Source organism: Cucumis sativus, chromosome 5, assembly GCF_000004075.3.
Source record: "Cucumis sativus cultivar 9930 chromosome 5, Cucumber_9930_V3, whole genome shotgun sequence".
Lineage (NCBI taxonomy): Eukaryota > Viridiplantae > Streptophyta > Magnoliopsida > Cucurbitales > Cucurbitaceae > Cucumis > Cucumis sativus.
This window is the reverse complement of record NC_026659.2, coordinates 2,843,613-2,862,325: the sequence shown is the minus strand read 5'-3', so window position 1 is coordinate 2,862,325 and position 18,713 is coordinate 2,843,613. Positions and strand designations below refer to the sequence as shown.

Genomic DNA, 18,713 nt, shown 5'->3' with positions numbered 1-18,713 from the left:
GAAAAGATTAGTAGCAGTGCAATGTTTGATTAACGTCCAATTCGGCTAAACCTAAAATCTTTAAATTGAAAAGTCACTGATGGGAAAGAGAATCTTTAGGACCGAGAAAGACTACTTTCATGGCTCTATGAATGAATGTCATCAACAGGCAACCACACACAATTCTTTCAACGATACAAAACGACGATGCCTTAATTGGATTAGGACTATAATCGTGTAAGTTTCCACAGAAATTTGAAATCTCAATGCATTTTTTACATTACCCTGTGAAGAATAGCATCACCCTCCATTAGCTGAGACCCCAAAACTGAAATAGAAGCGTCTCTTCCTCTATGGAACTAAATCAAAACTTTGGTCCTGAAAATTTCAAATTTCAGATTTCCCATTAGTGTTGCACAAAAAAAGTATCAATGTACTACAAAAGATCTATAGTTTTTTGCTTACAAGCTCTTCCACTGCCCTTCTTTAAACTACACTATAGTCCTTTCGTAAAACTTATAGAACGTTACGAATATGAATCATGTAACTTTTACATGTTTTACATGTTGATAGCTCTCAATTGACACAGATAGGAGAAGGATTATCTTAGACCTGAAGGTCAAAAGAATTATGGAATAATTTTCCTTCGTCGAATCTTCTTCCATCAAAAATCCAAAATGATGTTCCTCCATGAAGATAAGAGAGAACTTTTACATTTATGGGGGTTAGAAAATGCCTACATTAATTATAAATGCATCATGTACGTACAATTCCCAACGATGATCAACTCTGAAACTAAAAATGGGCTACAAGGACTAAGATTTCATAAGAAAAAAGAGAATAGGGAGGTAAAAGGGCAATAGATCAAGTATAAAGTACGAGGGGGATGGCACTATCATCATATAGATTGTTCATTCTGCAAATTGAATGTCTTAATTTACTCTGGACAACCACTTATTGTGAGGAAGATGAAAATTCCATCGACAATATGCCTCTCTATCCATTACCACCTAGTTATTAACATTGCCTTTCCGTCATCAGTGAAATACTAATAATAGAGGCACAAGCAGATGACAAACTTCGGCAGCAATGGGGAGAAGAGGATATTGAGAGGTCGAAGGAAAGAAGAAATGAACTATTTCAGTGTTTTCAAACAATAAACGGAACTTTTTCAACAAAGAAATGAGAAGAGAGTAATGCTCAAAAGGTAGATTATTCAAATTTCATTAGGGAGGGACTAAAAGCAAACGTAATGCAAAACAATTGCAAGGATAGTTACAAAGTGAAGGTATCCAAAATCAAATCAATACAAATCTAATAAAAAAAATTAGCAAACGACTTGGAGAGAGCACCAGGAGGATGGTTTCAGTTTAGCAACTCAAACCGATCAAACCAAGGAAGGTATTTGCTCTAAAAGAATCTCGGATTCCTTCCATCCATAAATCTGAAAGGAGATCTTGAAAACGAAGTCTAATAATTTGTAAGTTGAATGAGTAAATCTGTCCACTAAAGTTTTCAAACTTTCAACATGTACCAACTCAAATTATACCTAGAATAGGCATACCAATTAGCTACTCAAAATATCCCACTCTCCCTCTACCTCCATGCACAAAACTAGTTTAGGATCATGATAATTTGTCAGATTTCTTTTTTTAGAACAACTATTGTGGTTGGAGGATTCAAACCTCCCACCTTTAGAGGAGGGATCATACCCGTTACTGCTTAGCTATTCTCATTTTGACATCATTTGTTAAATTTATGATAGTTCCACAACTTGTTCAAGCAGAGAGCCTAAACAAATGTAACCAATGAGCTAAGAAGACAAGGAGCTCCTATGACCCAAAAAATTTTGCTTCAGCATACTCTGCATAATCGTTCTTTTCTCAATCTCAACATCGATAATTCAGCGCAAAACGAGACATTCCCTTCACCTTTAACATCCCCGAGAAATAATTCAACACAAAAAAAAAATCATGTAGGAATTTACAATGTGAATTCAGACAGCTGAATACTAATAACGAACGCTAGAAGAAATAAAACCGAGCTCCGGAAGTCCACAAATCAAGTTAACGAATAATTAAAGGACAAATAGAATTTCATATTGACCATGAGTTGCAATCATAAACAGATCATGATTAAATTAGACAGAGCTAATAATCTAATAAGACAAGTAAATTTCATAGGCACACCTACGTCTGTTTGGAGTAAGAAGAAGAAGAAGAAGGTCCACGCTTATTCCGGAACAGCATGTATCCAAGAGGCAATACGACTCCGATCATCATTATAACAGCCCCAAATATGTATCGGAGTGGACTGGGCGGTTCCACTTCAATGAACGTGCTGAACTGCGAGGAACGAAATCAAGTTTACCGGATCAGAAATTCAGGATTTCCACAGCATAAGAAAACGAAATTTATACAAAAAGAACCCTAGAATATGAGATTTTGAATTGATTTAGTGTTAAACGAGATCTGGATCTTAAAGATGGAGAAACTTACAGGCATTTGTTGTTTAGAGATGGAGAGGATCGAATAAGGTTGAAGCCGAGGATTATGGTGAAGGGAGGAAGAAGAACCGCAACCGTTTTAATTCACTTCTTCATTTCTGATTTCTACTTTGTCCTCCGAAGGTGTGTTTGGAAGCATACTATAAAATTTTCTTACATATAAGCTATATTTTTATCGATATTCAACCCATGAAAGATAAATATGTTTACTTATTTAAAAATATTGATTTAAATTTTTTGTTTTTTTTAATATTTGTCAAAATTAGAAAATTTATCAATATTTCTGTCAAAATTTTCATAAACATTCATCTTTTAAATCTTATTTGATAGTGATTTTGAGATGGTCTAAATCACTTTTCTGTTTTATAAAAGTATAAAATCATTTTAAATTGATTTTAAGAAGGTAGGTGCATGATCGAGAATTGCTCTAAAATTGTTATCTAATTTAATTTTAGTGTAAAATATTGGTCGTTAAGCATTTGTAACTTTTTTTAAGTTCTAAATATTGGAATAAAAGATGATAGTTGATTGTCTAAAATGTTAATAGAAAAAAACGTTGTATATGTTTTGAATTTCTTTCAATATCTATATATATATATATAATGCAAATAAATATTTAACAATAAATAAATAGAAATTAATTTAGAACTAAATATAATTATTGAAAAGCAATTTTAAGAGTTTCATACCAAACATAAATTTGATTATTTACAAATCGACTCTATAGTATCTATTTTTTTTCTTCTAAAATCAATACTCCAACTATCACTCTCAAACACACTCTTAAATATTGTAACAACATTTTTTAAAAAATTGTAAATATATCAAAATCTATTAAAATAGGAAGTCTCTCACTGCATATGGTTTGTTAATTGTGGCCGGTTTTAAAATAATCGTTGGCAACTATATTTTTGGTAAGATTAGCTATAGTATGGAAGTGTTTTGGTTAAAACAGATATATAAATTAAATCTTAAATTTTATAAATAAAAAACTACATATGCTTTTAGGATAATCTTGGCATGAAATAAAGAAGTGACTTAGAAGTGATTTTAGTTGACTTAATTATACTTTATTTTACCAAATACAAAAAACGATTAGGGTTGTTTTATAATCAATTCTACTTAGTTCCAAAACCAATCTTAAACACAGGCTAACACTATCAACTAAATACAGCTTTATTTTGTTGTTTTTTGTGGGAGTATGAACTTGGTTGGTGGGAAACTTTTTTAAGTGATTTTTTATCATTCTCGATTTTGAGACAAACAAACAAATGAAATGTTAATTCATCAAACTTGAATTGAACAATAATTGATATATACTTCTTTACTTATGATCTTATTTATGGTACTATGTAGGGAAGGTTAAATAACTTTTGTGGGAGAAACTAAGAAGAAGAGGGCAAATTAAATCTGCAGATTTGAATTTAGATTTACCAAAGGCTGAGCCACTCAACTTTAGGACGTTACTTATTATTATCAAATAAGAAAAACTTGATATACCAAGATTTTATGCACACTAACAATAATAGAGTTTACAGAACTTTGGTACTAACAGCTCATTTCTCTTGATTTATACATCACATTTATATATATTTATATGCTTATACCAAATCCATATGTAATTTATATACTCTCACTGAAACTCAAAATCTGTAAAGACCTTCTCGTTGTTTCAATGCAGTTAACTCGATGAAGAAGACTTTGAATCCCTTGAACCCAGCTCTGCTTATGGTTCTTGTTCTTGCACTTGAACTCTAGAAGGCCTTGTGCGGTTTTCATGCCGAAATAGATCTCGTTCGAGATATCTCTCTTTCTTTCGTATGGCCATGAAGAAGTTTCGTCGCAGAGCCCGTAAACCACACCTAGAACACAACAGAACCACGGTTTCACAGAACGGTTAGGACAAGTCGTTTTCTAGGAGATAAACAGGATGATGAAGAAAATAATTATATTAGATACATACATTTGTTTTTCTTGGAAAAGGTCCCTCCAACATGCTTGCTTTTAATCGATGCTATAACCTGAAATCACATGGGAGAGATATTCATTACCAGTTTGGATCATAGTTTCTATGGTTTATTACACGCTTTCTCGACGAGTCATCGTTGCTTGAGTTTTGTTCTTCACGAATCATCTTTGCTTGAGTTTTGAATTATTTACCTGAGATTTCTTGTTGATGTAGACGGAGACCTCCTTCCATCTCAGGTGTCCTGTTCGTACAACGAGTAGTGGTTTAGATTGAGCAGCTCAACCAATGATCTAATGTTAAACTTTAGTTGTCTAAGAGCAATAGATGTTCAAATATATAGGTCAAGTTCAACAAAACTTGTTATGTTTTGAACTCGGCACAATGTTACAATAAAATTTATTGTAGCCTATGACTTAAGCTTTTGGATTTCATGAGTGATTTTACCACTGTATCAAAACAGAAAGTCCAATGTTTATACGTCCCTAATGTTCTCGCCAATTAATAATGATTTTTACTTCTTGGGTTTTTTATACATTTTCGATCGCACAATGAGAACTTTTAAGCATTGATATCATTGATATAATTAACTTTAGGTTTATGGGTAATTTAATGTATGGTTCTGTTATTAAATACACTGATGTAGAACGTAAAAGAAATTGATCTCTGTAAAGTAAAAAAAGCTGTACCTTTCCGTGAAAACTGCAGTAATTCACCCACACAAGGAAGTTCCTGCTCCTCCATATGACTATTAAAAGCTGTAGCCCAATGATTCTGGGCCGTTATCCTATCATAAGGACTCACAGAAGCAATTTTTCGGCCTTCCTTTGGCAATCTTGATCGGAAAGCAGCTTCTCCTCGCAAAGCTGGATTAGCAATAAGAAATAATTAATCATTAAATAAGATCAAGACAGTTGGTAGATAGTTAAGAAATGGAAGAGATTTTTGTCATTTTCAAATCATTTCTCTCAACTTGTTGGAATTCCATATGAACAGTTTACACAAATATGCTTTCTTCAAATGAAACTAGTGATCTTAAACTGCCATAGAATTGTTAGAGCAAGTACCTGTGGCAGCTGCAGCTGTTAGAGTCATGAGGTCACCCGGACTCCGAACATCAACTGCGGATCGAATAACCGAACCGACGCGCTCATGGTCCGCACCCGCAAATTCGGCCATTTCTATGCAATGAGACGCCAAAATCTCAGTAGCTGAGGCCAGAGCCGCACCCATTTTCGAATCAGAGCCATCAGAGTTCTCTGCTGCTGCGACAGCAGCCAAGGCTGCAGCAAGTGCGGCCACGGATATAGCAGAATGAACTCTAGCATTTTCAATTCTTGCTCTATCCTTCTTTTTGACAATACTATTACCAGCCTCCTTGTGGGGAAAGTTAAACCACTTTCCAAATGATCCTACTCTCCAAGCATGGACAGAATTCACCATCTTTTCTGGCTGTAGAAAAGCAATAGTACAAACAATCACTCAGCAAAGCATTTAGCAAAATACAAAAAACAAGCCAGAGCTGAAAAAGCAAATGCTTTTCATAACTAACTTCTTATATATATGAAAAGAAAAGCTTACAAGTTGTGGGGCAACAATGGTCTCAGGAATTGTGACGGGGCTCCTTTCAATGTAAAGTTGCTTTTGCTTTTGAGCAAGAGCTTTTGTAATCTCAGAAGCTGATAGACTCCATGACCTTGCCAAAAACTCCATGGGCTCTTGTGGAGTTTGAGGCTGAGGAATTGAAGGAAAAGAAGACACCATTTTCATTTCCTCATCTTCCACCATACTCTTTAACCCATGAATTGAGCCAAGTTTCCGACTTGAACAGTAACCCTTTTCCATTTTCTTTCCCACCCCCAAAATCCTTTCAACAGAAGTACAATCAAACAGCCCTGTGTTTCTAACTAAAAATAGTCTCTTCCAATAACAATTCTCTCGGCGGCATTTTCACTAACACTTTAAAGTTTAAATACCCAGAAACATCCAGACAAGAACAGATTCAAGTTGACATTCCAAAGGCCTCGTGCTCTGAACTACCACAAAATCAGATTGGGTTTCAACCAAAAAGCAGTCAGAAACACAAAGAAACAAAGCAAGAAATAGAAATTCACGAAGCTCGAAAAGGAGAAAATATTAATAAAAGAACACCATGCATTAGCGTCCCCCTGAATCGACGGAAGCTGTTTCTTATCACTGGGGCAAGCAAGTGATCGTTCCATTTGAAAAATGGGAACAGACCCAGATGAGATTTATCAATGAAGCACTTGGCCTGGCCAATGCAATTGATTTATAAGTATTATTGTATTGAAGAATAAAGCTTACTGTTTAGGCGCCTTCATTGATTGCTCTTTTGACCATTCATTTCATTCAACATTTTTTAATTTGTTCAAAATATTATTTTGATTGACTTAACAAAAACACTTCTCGTTAAACTTTTTTTTCATACAAATTATTTTAAATACACTTTATTATCTAAATTTTGCATTTTTTTCTTCTATATTTACAAAAGGTTTGTTTCGATCTTTCCAATAGATTTTCTGATCCTATATTCTAAGGAAAAAGTTATTTTGATACGTTAAAAGTAGATAAGAATAAAAATGAATAGATTTTAAAAATATATAAAGATCAAAATCAACCTTATAAATGTTAGTGGACTAAAATAAATCAAATTTGAAAAGATTTGTAATAAAATGAAACTTTTAATAGTGGTAGGATCAAGATTATAGTCCAAAACTATATTATATATATAACATTTTTCACTTTATATGACACTTAGTTATTTTATTTAGGAAATAAATTTTGTATTATATGATAGCCATGTAGACTTAATAATTGAAGAGTTTCAAAACTTCATTGGTCCACTTGCATGTTTATAATTTCTATTTCTTGTTTTTATCTTTATTCTTGAAAAATATGCATCTTCATAGTTAATATTCTTTATTTCTCTTCTCACAATTGATTTAGGTTAAATATTTTGTTTGAAAATGTTTTAATATTGTATTTAAAAAAATTGCATTACAAATATAATAAATAATTAGTGATATCATATAGTTATTAAATGATTTATCGACTTTTAAATTTGTTATTTTTGTAACGTAGAAAATGTAGTGACATGAGTGTTATTATCATAATCTTTCTTTTGCATGGATTTTGAGTTTTTAATCGTATCAATATTTTCATTATTAAAAAAATGATTTTTAAAAATAACAAAGTATTAAAACTATTTATAAAATATAACAAAATTCATCTAACTATCTCTATCATTTATTTATATATTTTGCTATATTTTATAAATAATTTCATTATTATTATTATTATTATTATTATTATTATTTTCTATTCATAACTAACAGAAATTAAATATATATTACATAAAATATATGAAGCATATACACTTATTATTAAAGTAGACCCATAAATATTTTAGAAAGCTAGAATAATCCATTTAATTTATATATATATATAGGGGTAAAATGAGTCTAGATATTTAATACATAAAAAAAAGTAGATACCTAACTTCATTAGTTTTTCTTTTTGGTCTTCTCTATAGTATACTTATATGTTTGTTTGTTTTTCTCTTTATCATAACTTTTGAAGTTGGGATATGGAATACATCAAATTAATTTTGAGAAAGGGTTTTACACAAGAAAAAATAATAACAACAACAATAAATAATAGAAACATTTATAATATTTGATGTAGTATAGTTTAATTAAATGTATCCGTGTAATGTAAATCTAAATTGTTAAAAATATATTATATAAATTGCAAGAAGAATGTGGTGAATTTTTTTTTCTCGAGAGATTTTTTGTTTTTTTAAGTACGATTCAATTATAATTAAAATTTTAGGCTGAAAAGATTTAACGTATCTATAAATTTTTATATTTTAAAATTTTACTAAGAAGAAGTTGAATTTTCAACTGATAAAATTCTGACCTAACTTCACGCTTTAATGTTTTATATAATACACTATAATCTTATTATTTAAGGATTGTACGACTATTTAATTTCAGATAAGTTTTTAGATGAGATTTTAAGAATTAGATGTGAAATAATTGAAAAACTTTTTAATGTACGGAATTATATTAAACATACCCTCAAAAAGGTTATACAGACAAGTCTACGAATTTATAATTTCATTTGATAATAAACCTAAATAATAATAAAGAAAAAGTTGTGAATTCACACCTAAATTTCAACAAAACCTTCTACTTCTTTTTTTCTTTTCTTATTTGGAAGAAAAGGTTTAATAATTGAAAAATTAGTCACATTTTTCAACATAGAAAATGGAAATAATTATGAAAATAATATATATATATATATATTGAAAATTATATAAAAAAAATAGAACCTCTTACAAAATATTTAAATAGGATAAATTTTATATTTTTAGTAGTCCTCTATTTTGTTAATTTCTTTTTTAAAAAAATAGATTGATTTAGGGTGTGTGAAAAGTAGAAAAAATTGACAAACTATTTACACGAACAAAACCTCCAAAATACAAAATTTATTACAGATTTTTGTATGAAGTGTAAATATTTTTGCTAAATTTTCTATATTTGACAATTTTTCTTAACTTTTAGAAATACATTTATAAGTTTTTTTAGATCATTAAGTCATTGGTGATCATCTACTAAAAATTAATATTTTATAAGTTTTTTCTAAGTACATGTAAACTGATTCGAACATTTGTAGCTGTCGGAAAAACGCTAGAAAATGAAGGTGTCGGTAAAATGAGAGAAATAAGTAGGAAATGCCAAACAAAAGGGCATGCAATTATAAAGTAATGAACAACATCAATGGGGTTTGGACGGTTACCTTCCATTTCCTCTTCTAATTTGGTTTCTTCCTTTCGCATATTTTCCTTGTGGTTTATTCTCATTAAACAACATAACTAAATTGTTTATTATGTTTGGATTCATATTTTCCCCATTTTTATCCCTTTAGATATTTCATGAGAAACGTATAAGATATTTGATGTTGTGAAAACATTATCATGTAAATAAGGAGAGGATTATACATATTCAGTATATACTTATATAAAGTGTTAGATATTCAAATTATTCTTCATCTCTTCTATAAGTTTGTATTGAAAACTCAATAATTTTGTGAAAGAAAATAACTTAATTAAGAAATTTTATGGTGTTTTTCTCCAAATTGTTTTAGAATTGATTAAGTTAGGACAAACTTTTTGATCATTTGTTTAAAGACTATCTTGTTTTAAAAAGTTACAATATTATCTTTGACGTAGTAAAAATCTAATAAAATCTCAAATGAAAATTGAGACGACCGTCATGTTGGAGTCGAGCAATGTTCAAGTTTCAATTTTTCTTTTAGGTTGTTGGTTGTCCCTATCACACCTTTTTAGATCCCAATAATTATAGTCCAACTTTCCAATAATTAAGCTCTAAAATATTTAATTATAAGTAAGATCAAATTGGTTCACATTTTACTTTTTGTATTTTAAATAGAAAGAATTTTAGGAAAAGTCTAAGCGGACATGAAATGTAGTTTACCTTTTAGAAATCATATATAGTTCAAAGAACACAAAAGGCAATCATAATTTTGAAAGAAAAAACAAAAGCCTCCAAAGAACGTTTTTTTCTTTTCCAAATAAAAATGTTTGGATCACTCGGTTTAGTCTGGGAAATTAGTTTTTAGGTTTTAGGGTTTGGTGTAATATTAGAAAATATGTAATAATCTTACTAAGTACCTGAGTTTCATAACTGTGCGATTGTCTACCATAATATATTATCTATCTACCTTATTCATGAGATATACGATTAATGTGGTGGTTGGAGGTGGTTGTACTATTTAGCCTTACAAATTAAAGAAAGAAGATAAAAACACCACTTTACTTTTATACATATTTTTCTTATTTTTATCCTCTGAAAGAAAAGTTAGATTTAAATACTAGGAAAATTAAGTATATATTATTTGAACCTTAAGATTTTTTAATATTCGTGTATACATTAGATGAAAGTCTATAGATTTATTAATGAAACATATTAATTTTTTAAAATAATTAAATTTATGAAAGAAAGGTAGTAGTTGTTATTGAAAAGAAAAGAGAAAGTATGGTAAAAGGAATTGGTTGAAACTCTTAATTCTAATAACTTTTTAAAGAATTATTTAAATTACTTTTGTCAAAGATGAAAGAAAAAAGAAAAAGATTTCAATTATTATAAAGTGTATGCATTTTGCAAATAAATAACAGAGTGTACCATAATGCCAATCAATGATACTTTGGAAAATATCAAATTCAAATAAACGAAAATATATAAATATCCACTAAAATAATTATATTCGTGGAACCCATGTAATAAATAATTATATATTCATTTGTCACGTGTATTACAAGCATAATTTATCGTCAATACTTGACGTCCTTTTTCAAACTATTCATTCCTCTAATTATCGATATAATTATATTTTTCTTCTATCTTAAAATTAGAAAAAAAAAATTGTTAAGATAAATGATAGTGTTTAATATAAGAAATTGTAAACAATAAATGAAAATAAAAATTATATATATATATATATATATATATATATATATATATATATATATATATATATTACTTCAATTGTGATAGAAATGCCAAGGAAATATGATGTTAGAAAAAGTGAAACATATGTAGTCCATTATTATTATAGTATAATAAATATGGGATATGAAAATTATTATTCAAACCTACCATATTACTAAATAAATAAATACATGTTGAAAGGAATTTTATTTATTGCCATTTTTCAAAGAAGAATAATTATAATGATATTTGTTACAACTTCACATTGAATTAGTTTGGAAATTGTAGAGCATATTATTAGTATTATTATATCAACCATTTCAAAGACTTGGACTTGGTCTCTATCCCCATAAGAAAATATTTTCAAACACCAACTACTCTCTTCCTAATTACACAAAATTCTATACTTCCATTCACCAAATATTAGTTTAGACTTGTGTGTGAGAGAGCTAATTTAAGTTGGTAAGAAAATTTTATATCATAATAATAATAATTTTCAATTGAACGTTTTTAAACATAGCTAAAACGAACCATTGATATTGATGCTACACACTTGTACTAATATTTATAGACACTGATACAATTCTATTATTGCCTATAAATGATATAATTTAAAATTTTGCTATATTTTGTATTTATTTTTAAAAATTTTGTTATTTACGATAATATCCTATTTTGCGTTCTATTATTTTGGGAAGAAGATATAGGATAAGGTTAGTGTTATCATGGAAAAGGTTTTTCGTTTTTTGAAAAAAATAGAAAGAAAGAAAAAATTATTGTTGAAAATTGAATTGAATAATAGTACACTTTTTTTTTGTATATGAAGTGCATATAATTGTCTACATTGAATTTGAAAATTGTGAATTAAAGACAATAATTTCAAAATTATTTATGTTTCATTTCTTTTTAGAAATTATTGCCATTTTTGTTTTTATTATTTTCGGAAATAGATATTCAAATTGAACAAACTTATTTACAATTATATTAAAAGATTTACTTATTTGGGTGTAAAAGTGATTAATAAATTTTGATAGAAGTTATATTTGTAAATATTTTTAATAATTAATTTTATCTTTAAAACGATTTTCAAAAACAGTCTGAGATATTAGGTCACTATATTTTCTGATTTTAAATTAAAGAAATCAAATTCAATTCAATTTATTTTCTTAGTTTTTAGCTCAAAAGAAAAAAAATATATTGATTTAATAACATTTTGTTCTTTATTTAGTAATATTTTCTTTCAATATTTTTTCTCTAAAAAACATATTCTTATAATAACTTTTTTTTGCCACAATTTCCTTCTATTTCCTTAAATAAGATTATGACTTTTGATTTTCTATTCAAAATAGTATCTATCTTTCAAATTTTTTTGCAAGGAAAACTACATTTGACAAAAAAAAAAAAAAAAACAACAATTAAACAAAAACAATTTATAATAACTTTTTTTTTGTATATTTTAAATTTGATAAATACGACGATAATCAGACTTTAATCTGACGGTAATTTGTTTTTAAATTTGTTATTTTTATAATTTAAAAAATGTAAGTGACGTGAATTCTATTAACATACATTTTTTTATTTTTTTAAACTCTTTAATTTTAAAAATAAAACAAGAATTTTCATAAATGAATTTTAGAATGAATTGAACCTATTCACTTTAACCCAAAACATAATTGATCTAAATAAAAAAAGAAAAGAATATCAATATTGCTTTAAACCCTTCAATTTTTGGATTGTTTTGTTAATTAAATTTTAAAATAATAGTTATATTAATTTCAACATTTTTAAACACTTCATAATTTAATCGATTTAGACTCCTAGTATTTATAAATAAAAAAAATCAATTTACTATCTTAATTATGGTTTTTTTTTAATTCTTCCTGCTCCATTCTAACTATTCATTTTATTGATCCTAACACCCAAAGAAATTTATATTTATACAAGTATAAAAATTAAATGAAGACGATTTTTAATTGCAAACTTAATATAAAAAAAGTATAAATACTAATTTGTAACAATTTATAATTTTAATCGAAAATATATATGCATTCTACGATGTTCTCTCAAACTAAAACCATGGATACAAAATCAATGTCACATATTTTTCCAAATAATTATTACATTAAAGACCATAAACATTATTTTGATTCAAATTAATGGATGTAAACTATTACATTCAAGTTCAGCCAATTTGTAAGTTAGAACCAAATTCTAAATAACAAATCATGAAATTTGACCAAATTAAGACTGATTGAATGGTCTTTTTCTTCTTTTTTTTTGGTATGATGAACAAAACAAAAATCATTGTTCTAGAAAAATTTGTTAATAATTAAGTTTGTTGTTGGATATATATCAAGAAATTGCAAAGATTAGTAGTAATTAAGGTGTCATGTAGAATGCCAAATTTGATAAGACATTTCATGCTTTTGAACATTGAATATTAAATTTCATTTTGTTCAACTATGATCCAATTATTATATCTTATCCTTGTGTTGGAAAATCCACTTCCATTAAATTCTTTCTTTTAGCCATAATTATTTCATGTGCAATCTTTTTTGTTAATATCTTTATAAAAATTTATTATGAATTCAAATTAGTAAAGAAATAGTGATTTATTTGATTATTAATCTCATCCAATTATTTCTCTAATCACAATAATATTATTACAGTACATATGGATCACGATCTATATTTTATTTAAACTAAATTTGAAATATTAAAAATTCGTCTAAACATATTCTAAATAATAAAAAATTACGATTTGTTTGAAAATTTAATCTATAATATTTAAATTTTTCAATCCTAAAAAAATATTTAAAAACCATTACTTTTAATTACAAAAAAAAAAAAAAAAAAGTTAAAATGTCATATTTCAAAAGAAATGGACTAATAACATTATTAAACAACTAATATGTGAAGCATTAGATTAATATAAAACTTCAAATTGGGAAATAAAAAATATTCGCCCACCGTGGGGCTCGAACCCACGACCACAAGGTTAAGAGCCTTGCGCTCTACCAACTGAGCTAGACGGGCTTGTTGGATAGTACATGTCTATCAAGATTTTTAATGTTTTTCTATGGTTTATACTTATTTTGTCTCCTTGGCTATATTTAATAATAGTTGTGATGATAATTCAACTTATTTTAAAACAAATCTTTCAACATCCAAAATAAAAATATGAAGAACACACATAAATAGTAATTTACACTTTTTTTTATTAATTGACAATAAACACAAAACCTAAAAGAAAAGTACATTGATGAGAAAAGGAAAATACCTCAAAAGAAAAACATTGAAAGAAAAGAGAGAAAATTACAAATTCTTTTTTCCAATAAAAGAAGAACACACAAACAAAACAAAACAACACATTCCAAAGAAATCAAATTGAGATTTTAAGCATAATCACCAGAGACGGGAACAGGGGCATAAGAGGAAATAAACACATCGCCATAGATAAGCCCGGCAAGGCCACCGCCAATAAGTGGGCCGACCCAGTAGATCCAAATCTGAGAGAAGTCTCCACTTACAACAGCTGGGCCGAATGAACGGGCCGGGTTCATGGACCCACCGCTAAATGGGCCAGCAGCGAGAATGTTGGCACCCACAATGAAGCCGATGGCGATTGGGGCAATGGTTCCAAGAGAACCCTTTTTGGGGTCCGCGGCGGTGGCGTAAACTGTGTAGACCAGACCGAAGGTGATTATTATTTCGAAGACAACTCCTTCAATTGCTCCAAGTCCTGCTGCCACGCCGTGGGTTGGAATGCTCTATAAGATTAAATACCAAAACTTTCAATTAAACTTACACTAAGTAAATTAATTAAAGTACAAATTTTGTATAATGTACTTTTAATAAAAATATATATAAAATTGTATTGCGAAATTGAATGTTATTGACATTGTTTAATGAAACTAATCATTTTCATTAAAAAAATGTTAGTGAATTTACTTTTAAAATCTAGTAGATAATGAAGTTTATTTAATAAACCAACTTCTTCTTCTTTTCGTTTATTAAAAGTGCATAGATTTAAGTGGAATTAGTTTAAGTAGGTTGATTAAAACGACATTTTAACAAAAACAAAGTTAAAATATTGATTTCATTAACTTAGATTAGGGCTTGTTTTTGTTTTTGTTGACTTAAGGAATAAACAAATTTACCAAAAAAATCATTTTTATTTGAATTCTTTTAAAAATAATTATTTAAAATACACTTATTAATTGTTAAATATTTTTTTAAAAAAATGATTTATTTGTTAAATTGAGCACAAGAAAATTTATTTCCATCACAATTACTTTGGTCCTGTTGTTGATTTAAAACTTATTTTATCAAAATGGATAATCTAATAATAATAATAATATAACTTGATTATATCTTAATTTTATTCCATACTCAAAAGTTTAGAATATATAAAAAGTTTAGAATATTTATTTAAAAATTCAAAAGTCTATAAATGGAAACAAAGAATATAAAAAAGTTTAGTTAGATGTAATGTTTAATGGGTAACTTTTTTTTTGCCGAACAAAAAATATATATATAAATTACCAATTGAAAATTCATTTTTAGGCGTTTTATCATTTACAATCATTTTTCTATATACATTCATACTTACAAACTATTAATATATCTATTCAGTTTATTTGTTTTTATTTACCATCTAATTTAAATTTAAATTTCTTATAACAAAAAAATTATTGGTGGAAAGAAAAATAAAAATAATTTAGGAATTAAATTATTATACCTTGCCGTTGGTAACAAATTGAAGGAGGAGGCAAGCAACAATGGAGCCAAGCAATTGGGCTATCCAATAGAACAAGCCAGTCAAGATGGTGATGTTGCCGCCGATGGCCAACCCAAAAGTCACTGCTGGGTTCAGGTGCCCACCGGAGATGTTGGCTGCCATCGACACACCCACAAACAAAGCAAATGCGTGAGCCACTGCCACTGCCACCAAACCTGGTGGATCCAATGCTGCATCGGACGTCAATTTACCTATATATACAGAAACATAGCGTAGATCCAAATCAGTTAAATTGTCTTGAAATATTTAATGGAGAAACTATCAATTTCATTTACAAACTATTACACGAGTTTGGACGTAGATCTCGTAACAACTAAGCTATTACTATTTTAACGTCGGTGTCTTTCAAATACATTATACTTTTTTTTTTATCACTTTTAAACACTTATTGAAATAGTTGGAAACGTAATTCAAAGACATTATTCTTAATTTCGTGTCAATTAGTTGATCTTCAAGTAAAAAATATTTAAAAAACAATGTAGGAAAAGATAGTTAAAGAGAAAAAGAGACCGTAGGCAATGGCGGAGCCAACACCGGCGAAAACGAAAAGGAGAGTGGCGATGAATTCAGAGAGATAGGCTTTAAGAGAAGCCGCACTGAATGAATCGGCGGCGGAACCTACAGCCAACTTGACCATTTTTGGTTGAGGGAAAAGCGAAGGAAAGAGTTGAGAAATAGAGAGAAGTAGAAGGTAGAAGGTATAGAAGATTCTGCGGGAGCTCAGGGATGGACTATGAGCAGCTTAGTTATGGGGTTTATATAATACCAAAGCAACGTCGTTTTGATATAATTATTTACACTTTTTTTCTAATAAAAGAAATTAAATTGAATTTGATTTTGTTGAAAGTGAATTTTGTGGTTGAAAACTATGAGAGAGAGACTTGGCACGGTGCCGACCAAACCGCCCCTTCCCTCCCTTTCATTACTTACCTTTCTTTCTTCTTTTTCTATTCATTTCTCAAAACTCTTTCAATTCAAATCTTAAAACTCTTAGTAATTAGTTTCATCACAATTTTTAAATACAGTAATATATTAAAATTTTCACAAAATACACAATTAAAACTTATAAATATGGTGGAATATTGTCATATCTATTCATCTGTAATCATAATTTATTAGTGATATTATTTATAAACACTTAATAAAAGTGATAAAATTAAAAATTTATAGAGTTTTTCAATCAGTTCTATACCCTAAATATTATATTAGACTTGTAATTTTATCAATTAAACTAGTAATTTTTTATAAACTGTTGGATTTGGATTCTTGGGTAGGGTTTTATTTAAAATTTGTCCAAGAATAAACTATATATAAAGTTAACTTAAATAAATGATTTAAATTGATTCACTTAAATGAAAATCGAAAGATTTATTTTTGTCCGACTATGTACTTGTCAATATAATTTAAGTTGATACAAATTTCAAGAAATTGAAGATTTAAGTTTCATGAACTCATGGAGGTGTGCTATATCTTCGTCCAACATTAATCAACTAATTAAGATATGATTAAAAGATTAAATGTTGAATATTAATTATTGAATTATAATTTAAATTACCCTTTTTCATAACATAATTGTTAAACAAAAAATTAAGAATTTGATTTTTGATATTTGATATTTTTACTTTTTTGATTTTTGAAGTTCTGGTTGGCAATAAAAGAATGGGAATAATGATGATGGGATTGAGATGTGGTGACAGCTTTATTGAGATTATAATAAAGTAAAAGTTGAAGTTTTCCATTTTATTTTAAACATGTAGATTGGAATGTTCTGGAGAGGATTAGGAATTTCTACAATAAGACAACGATCATTGTTTCATTTTTAATGTTGCTTTTACTTTAAATAATCCTAAGGACTAAGGAGGATTTGCTTTTATTTAATACATCAATACCTTATATAACACATATTTAATACATATATACTCAAATATATTCTTTTTCTTGTTCTTCTTATAATACATCATTGACAATCTAGAGTGGCCATTCAAAATTAAACTTGAGTGGAAATATTTTATGAAAATGAATGATATAATTTCTACGTATTTATGTACATTAGAATTATTTTGGTATTTGTGCAATGAAAAGTATTTAAAAAATTAAATAAAAATTTTAAAACTTTATCAAATAAAACCTTAAAATTTTGGAATTAAAGAATATAGTTGGTATATTTTTAAAATAGTAATTATTGCATATCATTTTATTGTTTTAATATAAAAACTAAATCATTATAATCAAAATTATGATTAAGTTCTAATAAATACTACGGAAGTGATTCAATTTTTGTAATCACTAATTTTTTTTTTAAAGATAAATTTAACTAATTATTTATGCTAATTGACTTTTAAATCATATTTCCTATATTAATTATGATTTTTTTAAAAAATATGTCTATCAATGTTTTTGTTATCTGAAAAAAAGTTATTTAAAAGTTTAAAAAACTTCCAGATAATTAGCAGACATTTCTTTTAATAAAGCGAAGATAATCCACGTGGAGTGTTCCATCTTAGAGGGAAATTAAAAAGGAAAAAAAAACTTTCAAATTCTTTTTCCATTTTTTTGGCAAAAATACTTTTTCTTTTATTTTCTGATAAAGTGCTTATGGGACAGAATTTATTGGTATATCCACTTATATATATATTTAAATAGTGATATAGAGTAAGTTTATAATTAATTAAATTTGATAAATTTGTTATTGTGCATAATTACATTTTAAAAGATGAAATATTGACACGTGGAATTAACTTAAAGAACCCAATCAATAAACTTGGAATTCACCATTCCATTGAGCTAATTATGATGTGAATTCCACAAAGGATCCATTAGAAGAAGAGTTTTAGTGGGGTTTTATTTATTTATTTATTATAGTAATGTTTATATTAATAATGTAATCAAGAGATAATATAATTAATCCAGGATCAAATGACAGGTAAT

The 18,713-nt window shown here is 27.8% G+C and overlaps 3 protein-coding genes and 1 non-coding gene across 6 annotated transcripts; all 4 read right to left on the bottom strand.

The window, feature by feature from the left end:
* Nucleotides 1-13: 13 nt before the first annotated feature.
* Nucleotides 14-2,639, bottom strand: LOC101203605. 2 transcript variants are annotated; one of them, XM_011656516.2, is made up of 3 exons: nucleotides 2,478-2,639; nucleotides 2,173-2,324; nucleotides 14-357 (listed from the first exon to the last, which is right to left on the bottom strand). In XM_011656516.2, the coding sequence occupies exons 1-3, from the start codon at nucleotides 2,481-2,483 to the stop codon at nucleotides 339-341; spliced, it is 177 nt and encodes a 58-aa protein (XP_011654818.1). In that variant the 5' UTR covers nucleotides 2,484-2,639; the 3' UTR covers nucleotides 14-338. The 2 variants fall into 2 exon arrangements, with proteins under 2 accessions (XP_011654818.1, XP_011654819.1); XM_011656517.2 differs by having other exon boundaries at nucleotides 78-357; nucleotides 2,169-2,324.
* A 1,250-nt stretch (nucleotides 2,640-3,889) lies between these two features.
* LOC101210879 (VAN3-binding protein) lies at nucleotides 3,890-6,728 on the bottom strand. Of its 2 annotated transcripts, XM_011656514.2 has the most exons (7): nucleotides 6,603-6,725; nucleotides 6,033-6,482; nucleotides 5,519-5,903; nucleotides 5,141-5,317; nucleotides 4,646-4,695; nucleotides 4,449-4,506; nucleotides 3,890-4,347 (listed from the first exon to the last, which is right to left on the bottom strand). In XM_011656514.2, exons 2-7 carry the CDS (start codon nucleotides 6,294-6,296, stop codon nucleotides 4,109-4,111), a joined length of 1,173 nt encoding a protein of 390 aa, XP_011654816.1. In that variant the 5' UTR covers nucleotides 6,297-6,482; nucleotides 6,603-6,725; the 3' UTR covers nucleotides 3,890-4,108. The 2 variants fall into 2 exon arrangements, with proteins under 2 accessions (XP_011654816.1, XP_004152426.1); XM_004152378.3 differs by having other exon boundaries at nucleotides 6,033-6,728.
* A 7,219-nt stretch (nucleotides 6,729-13,947) lies between these two features.
* On the bottom strand, nucleotides 13,948-14,020 carry TRNAK-CUU. Its single transcript has one exon. It is a non-coding gene; the product is annotated as a tRNA-Lys (tRNA).
* A 162-nt stretch (nucleotides 14,021-14,182) lies between these two features.
* On the bottom strand, nucleotides 14,183-16,536 carry LOC101203925 (probable aquaporin TIP2-2). Its single transcript, XM_004152351.3, has 3 exons — nucleotides 16,296-16,536; nucleotides 15,726-15,976; nucleotides 14,183-14,754 (listed from the first exon to the last, which is right to left on the bottom strand). Exons 1-3 carry the CDS (start codon nucleotides 16,420-16,422, stop codon nucleotides 14,380-14,382), a joined length of 753 nt encoding a protein of 250 aa, XP_004152399.1. The 5' UTR covers nucleotides 16,423-16,536; the 3' UTR covers nucleotides 14,183-14,379.
* Between the last annotated feature and the right edge of the window lie 2,177 nt (nucleotides 16,537-18,713).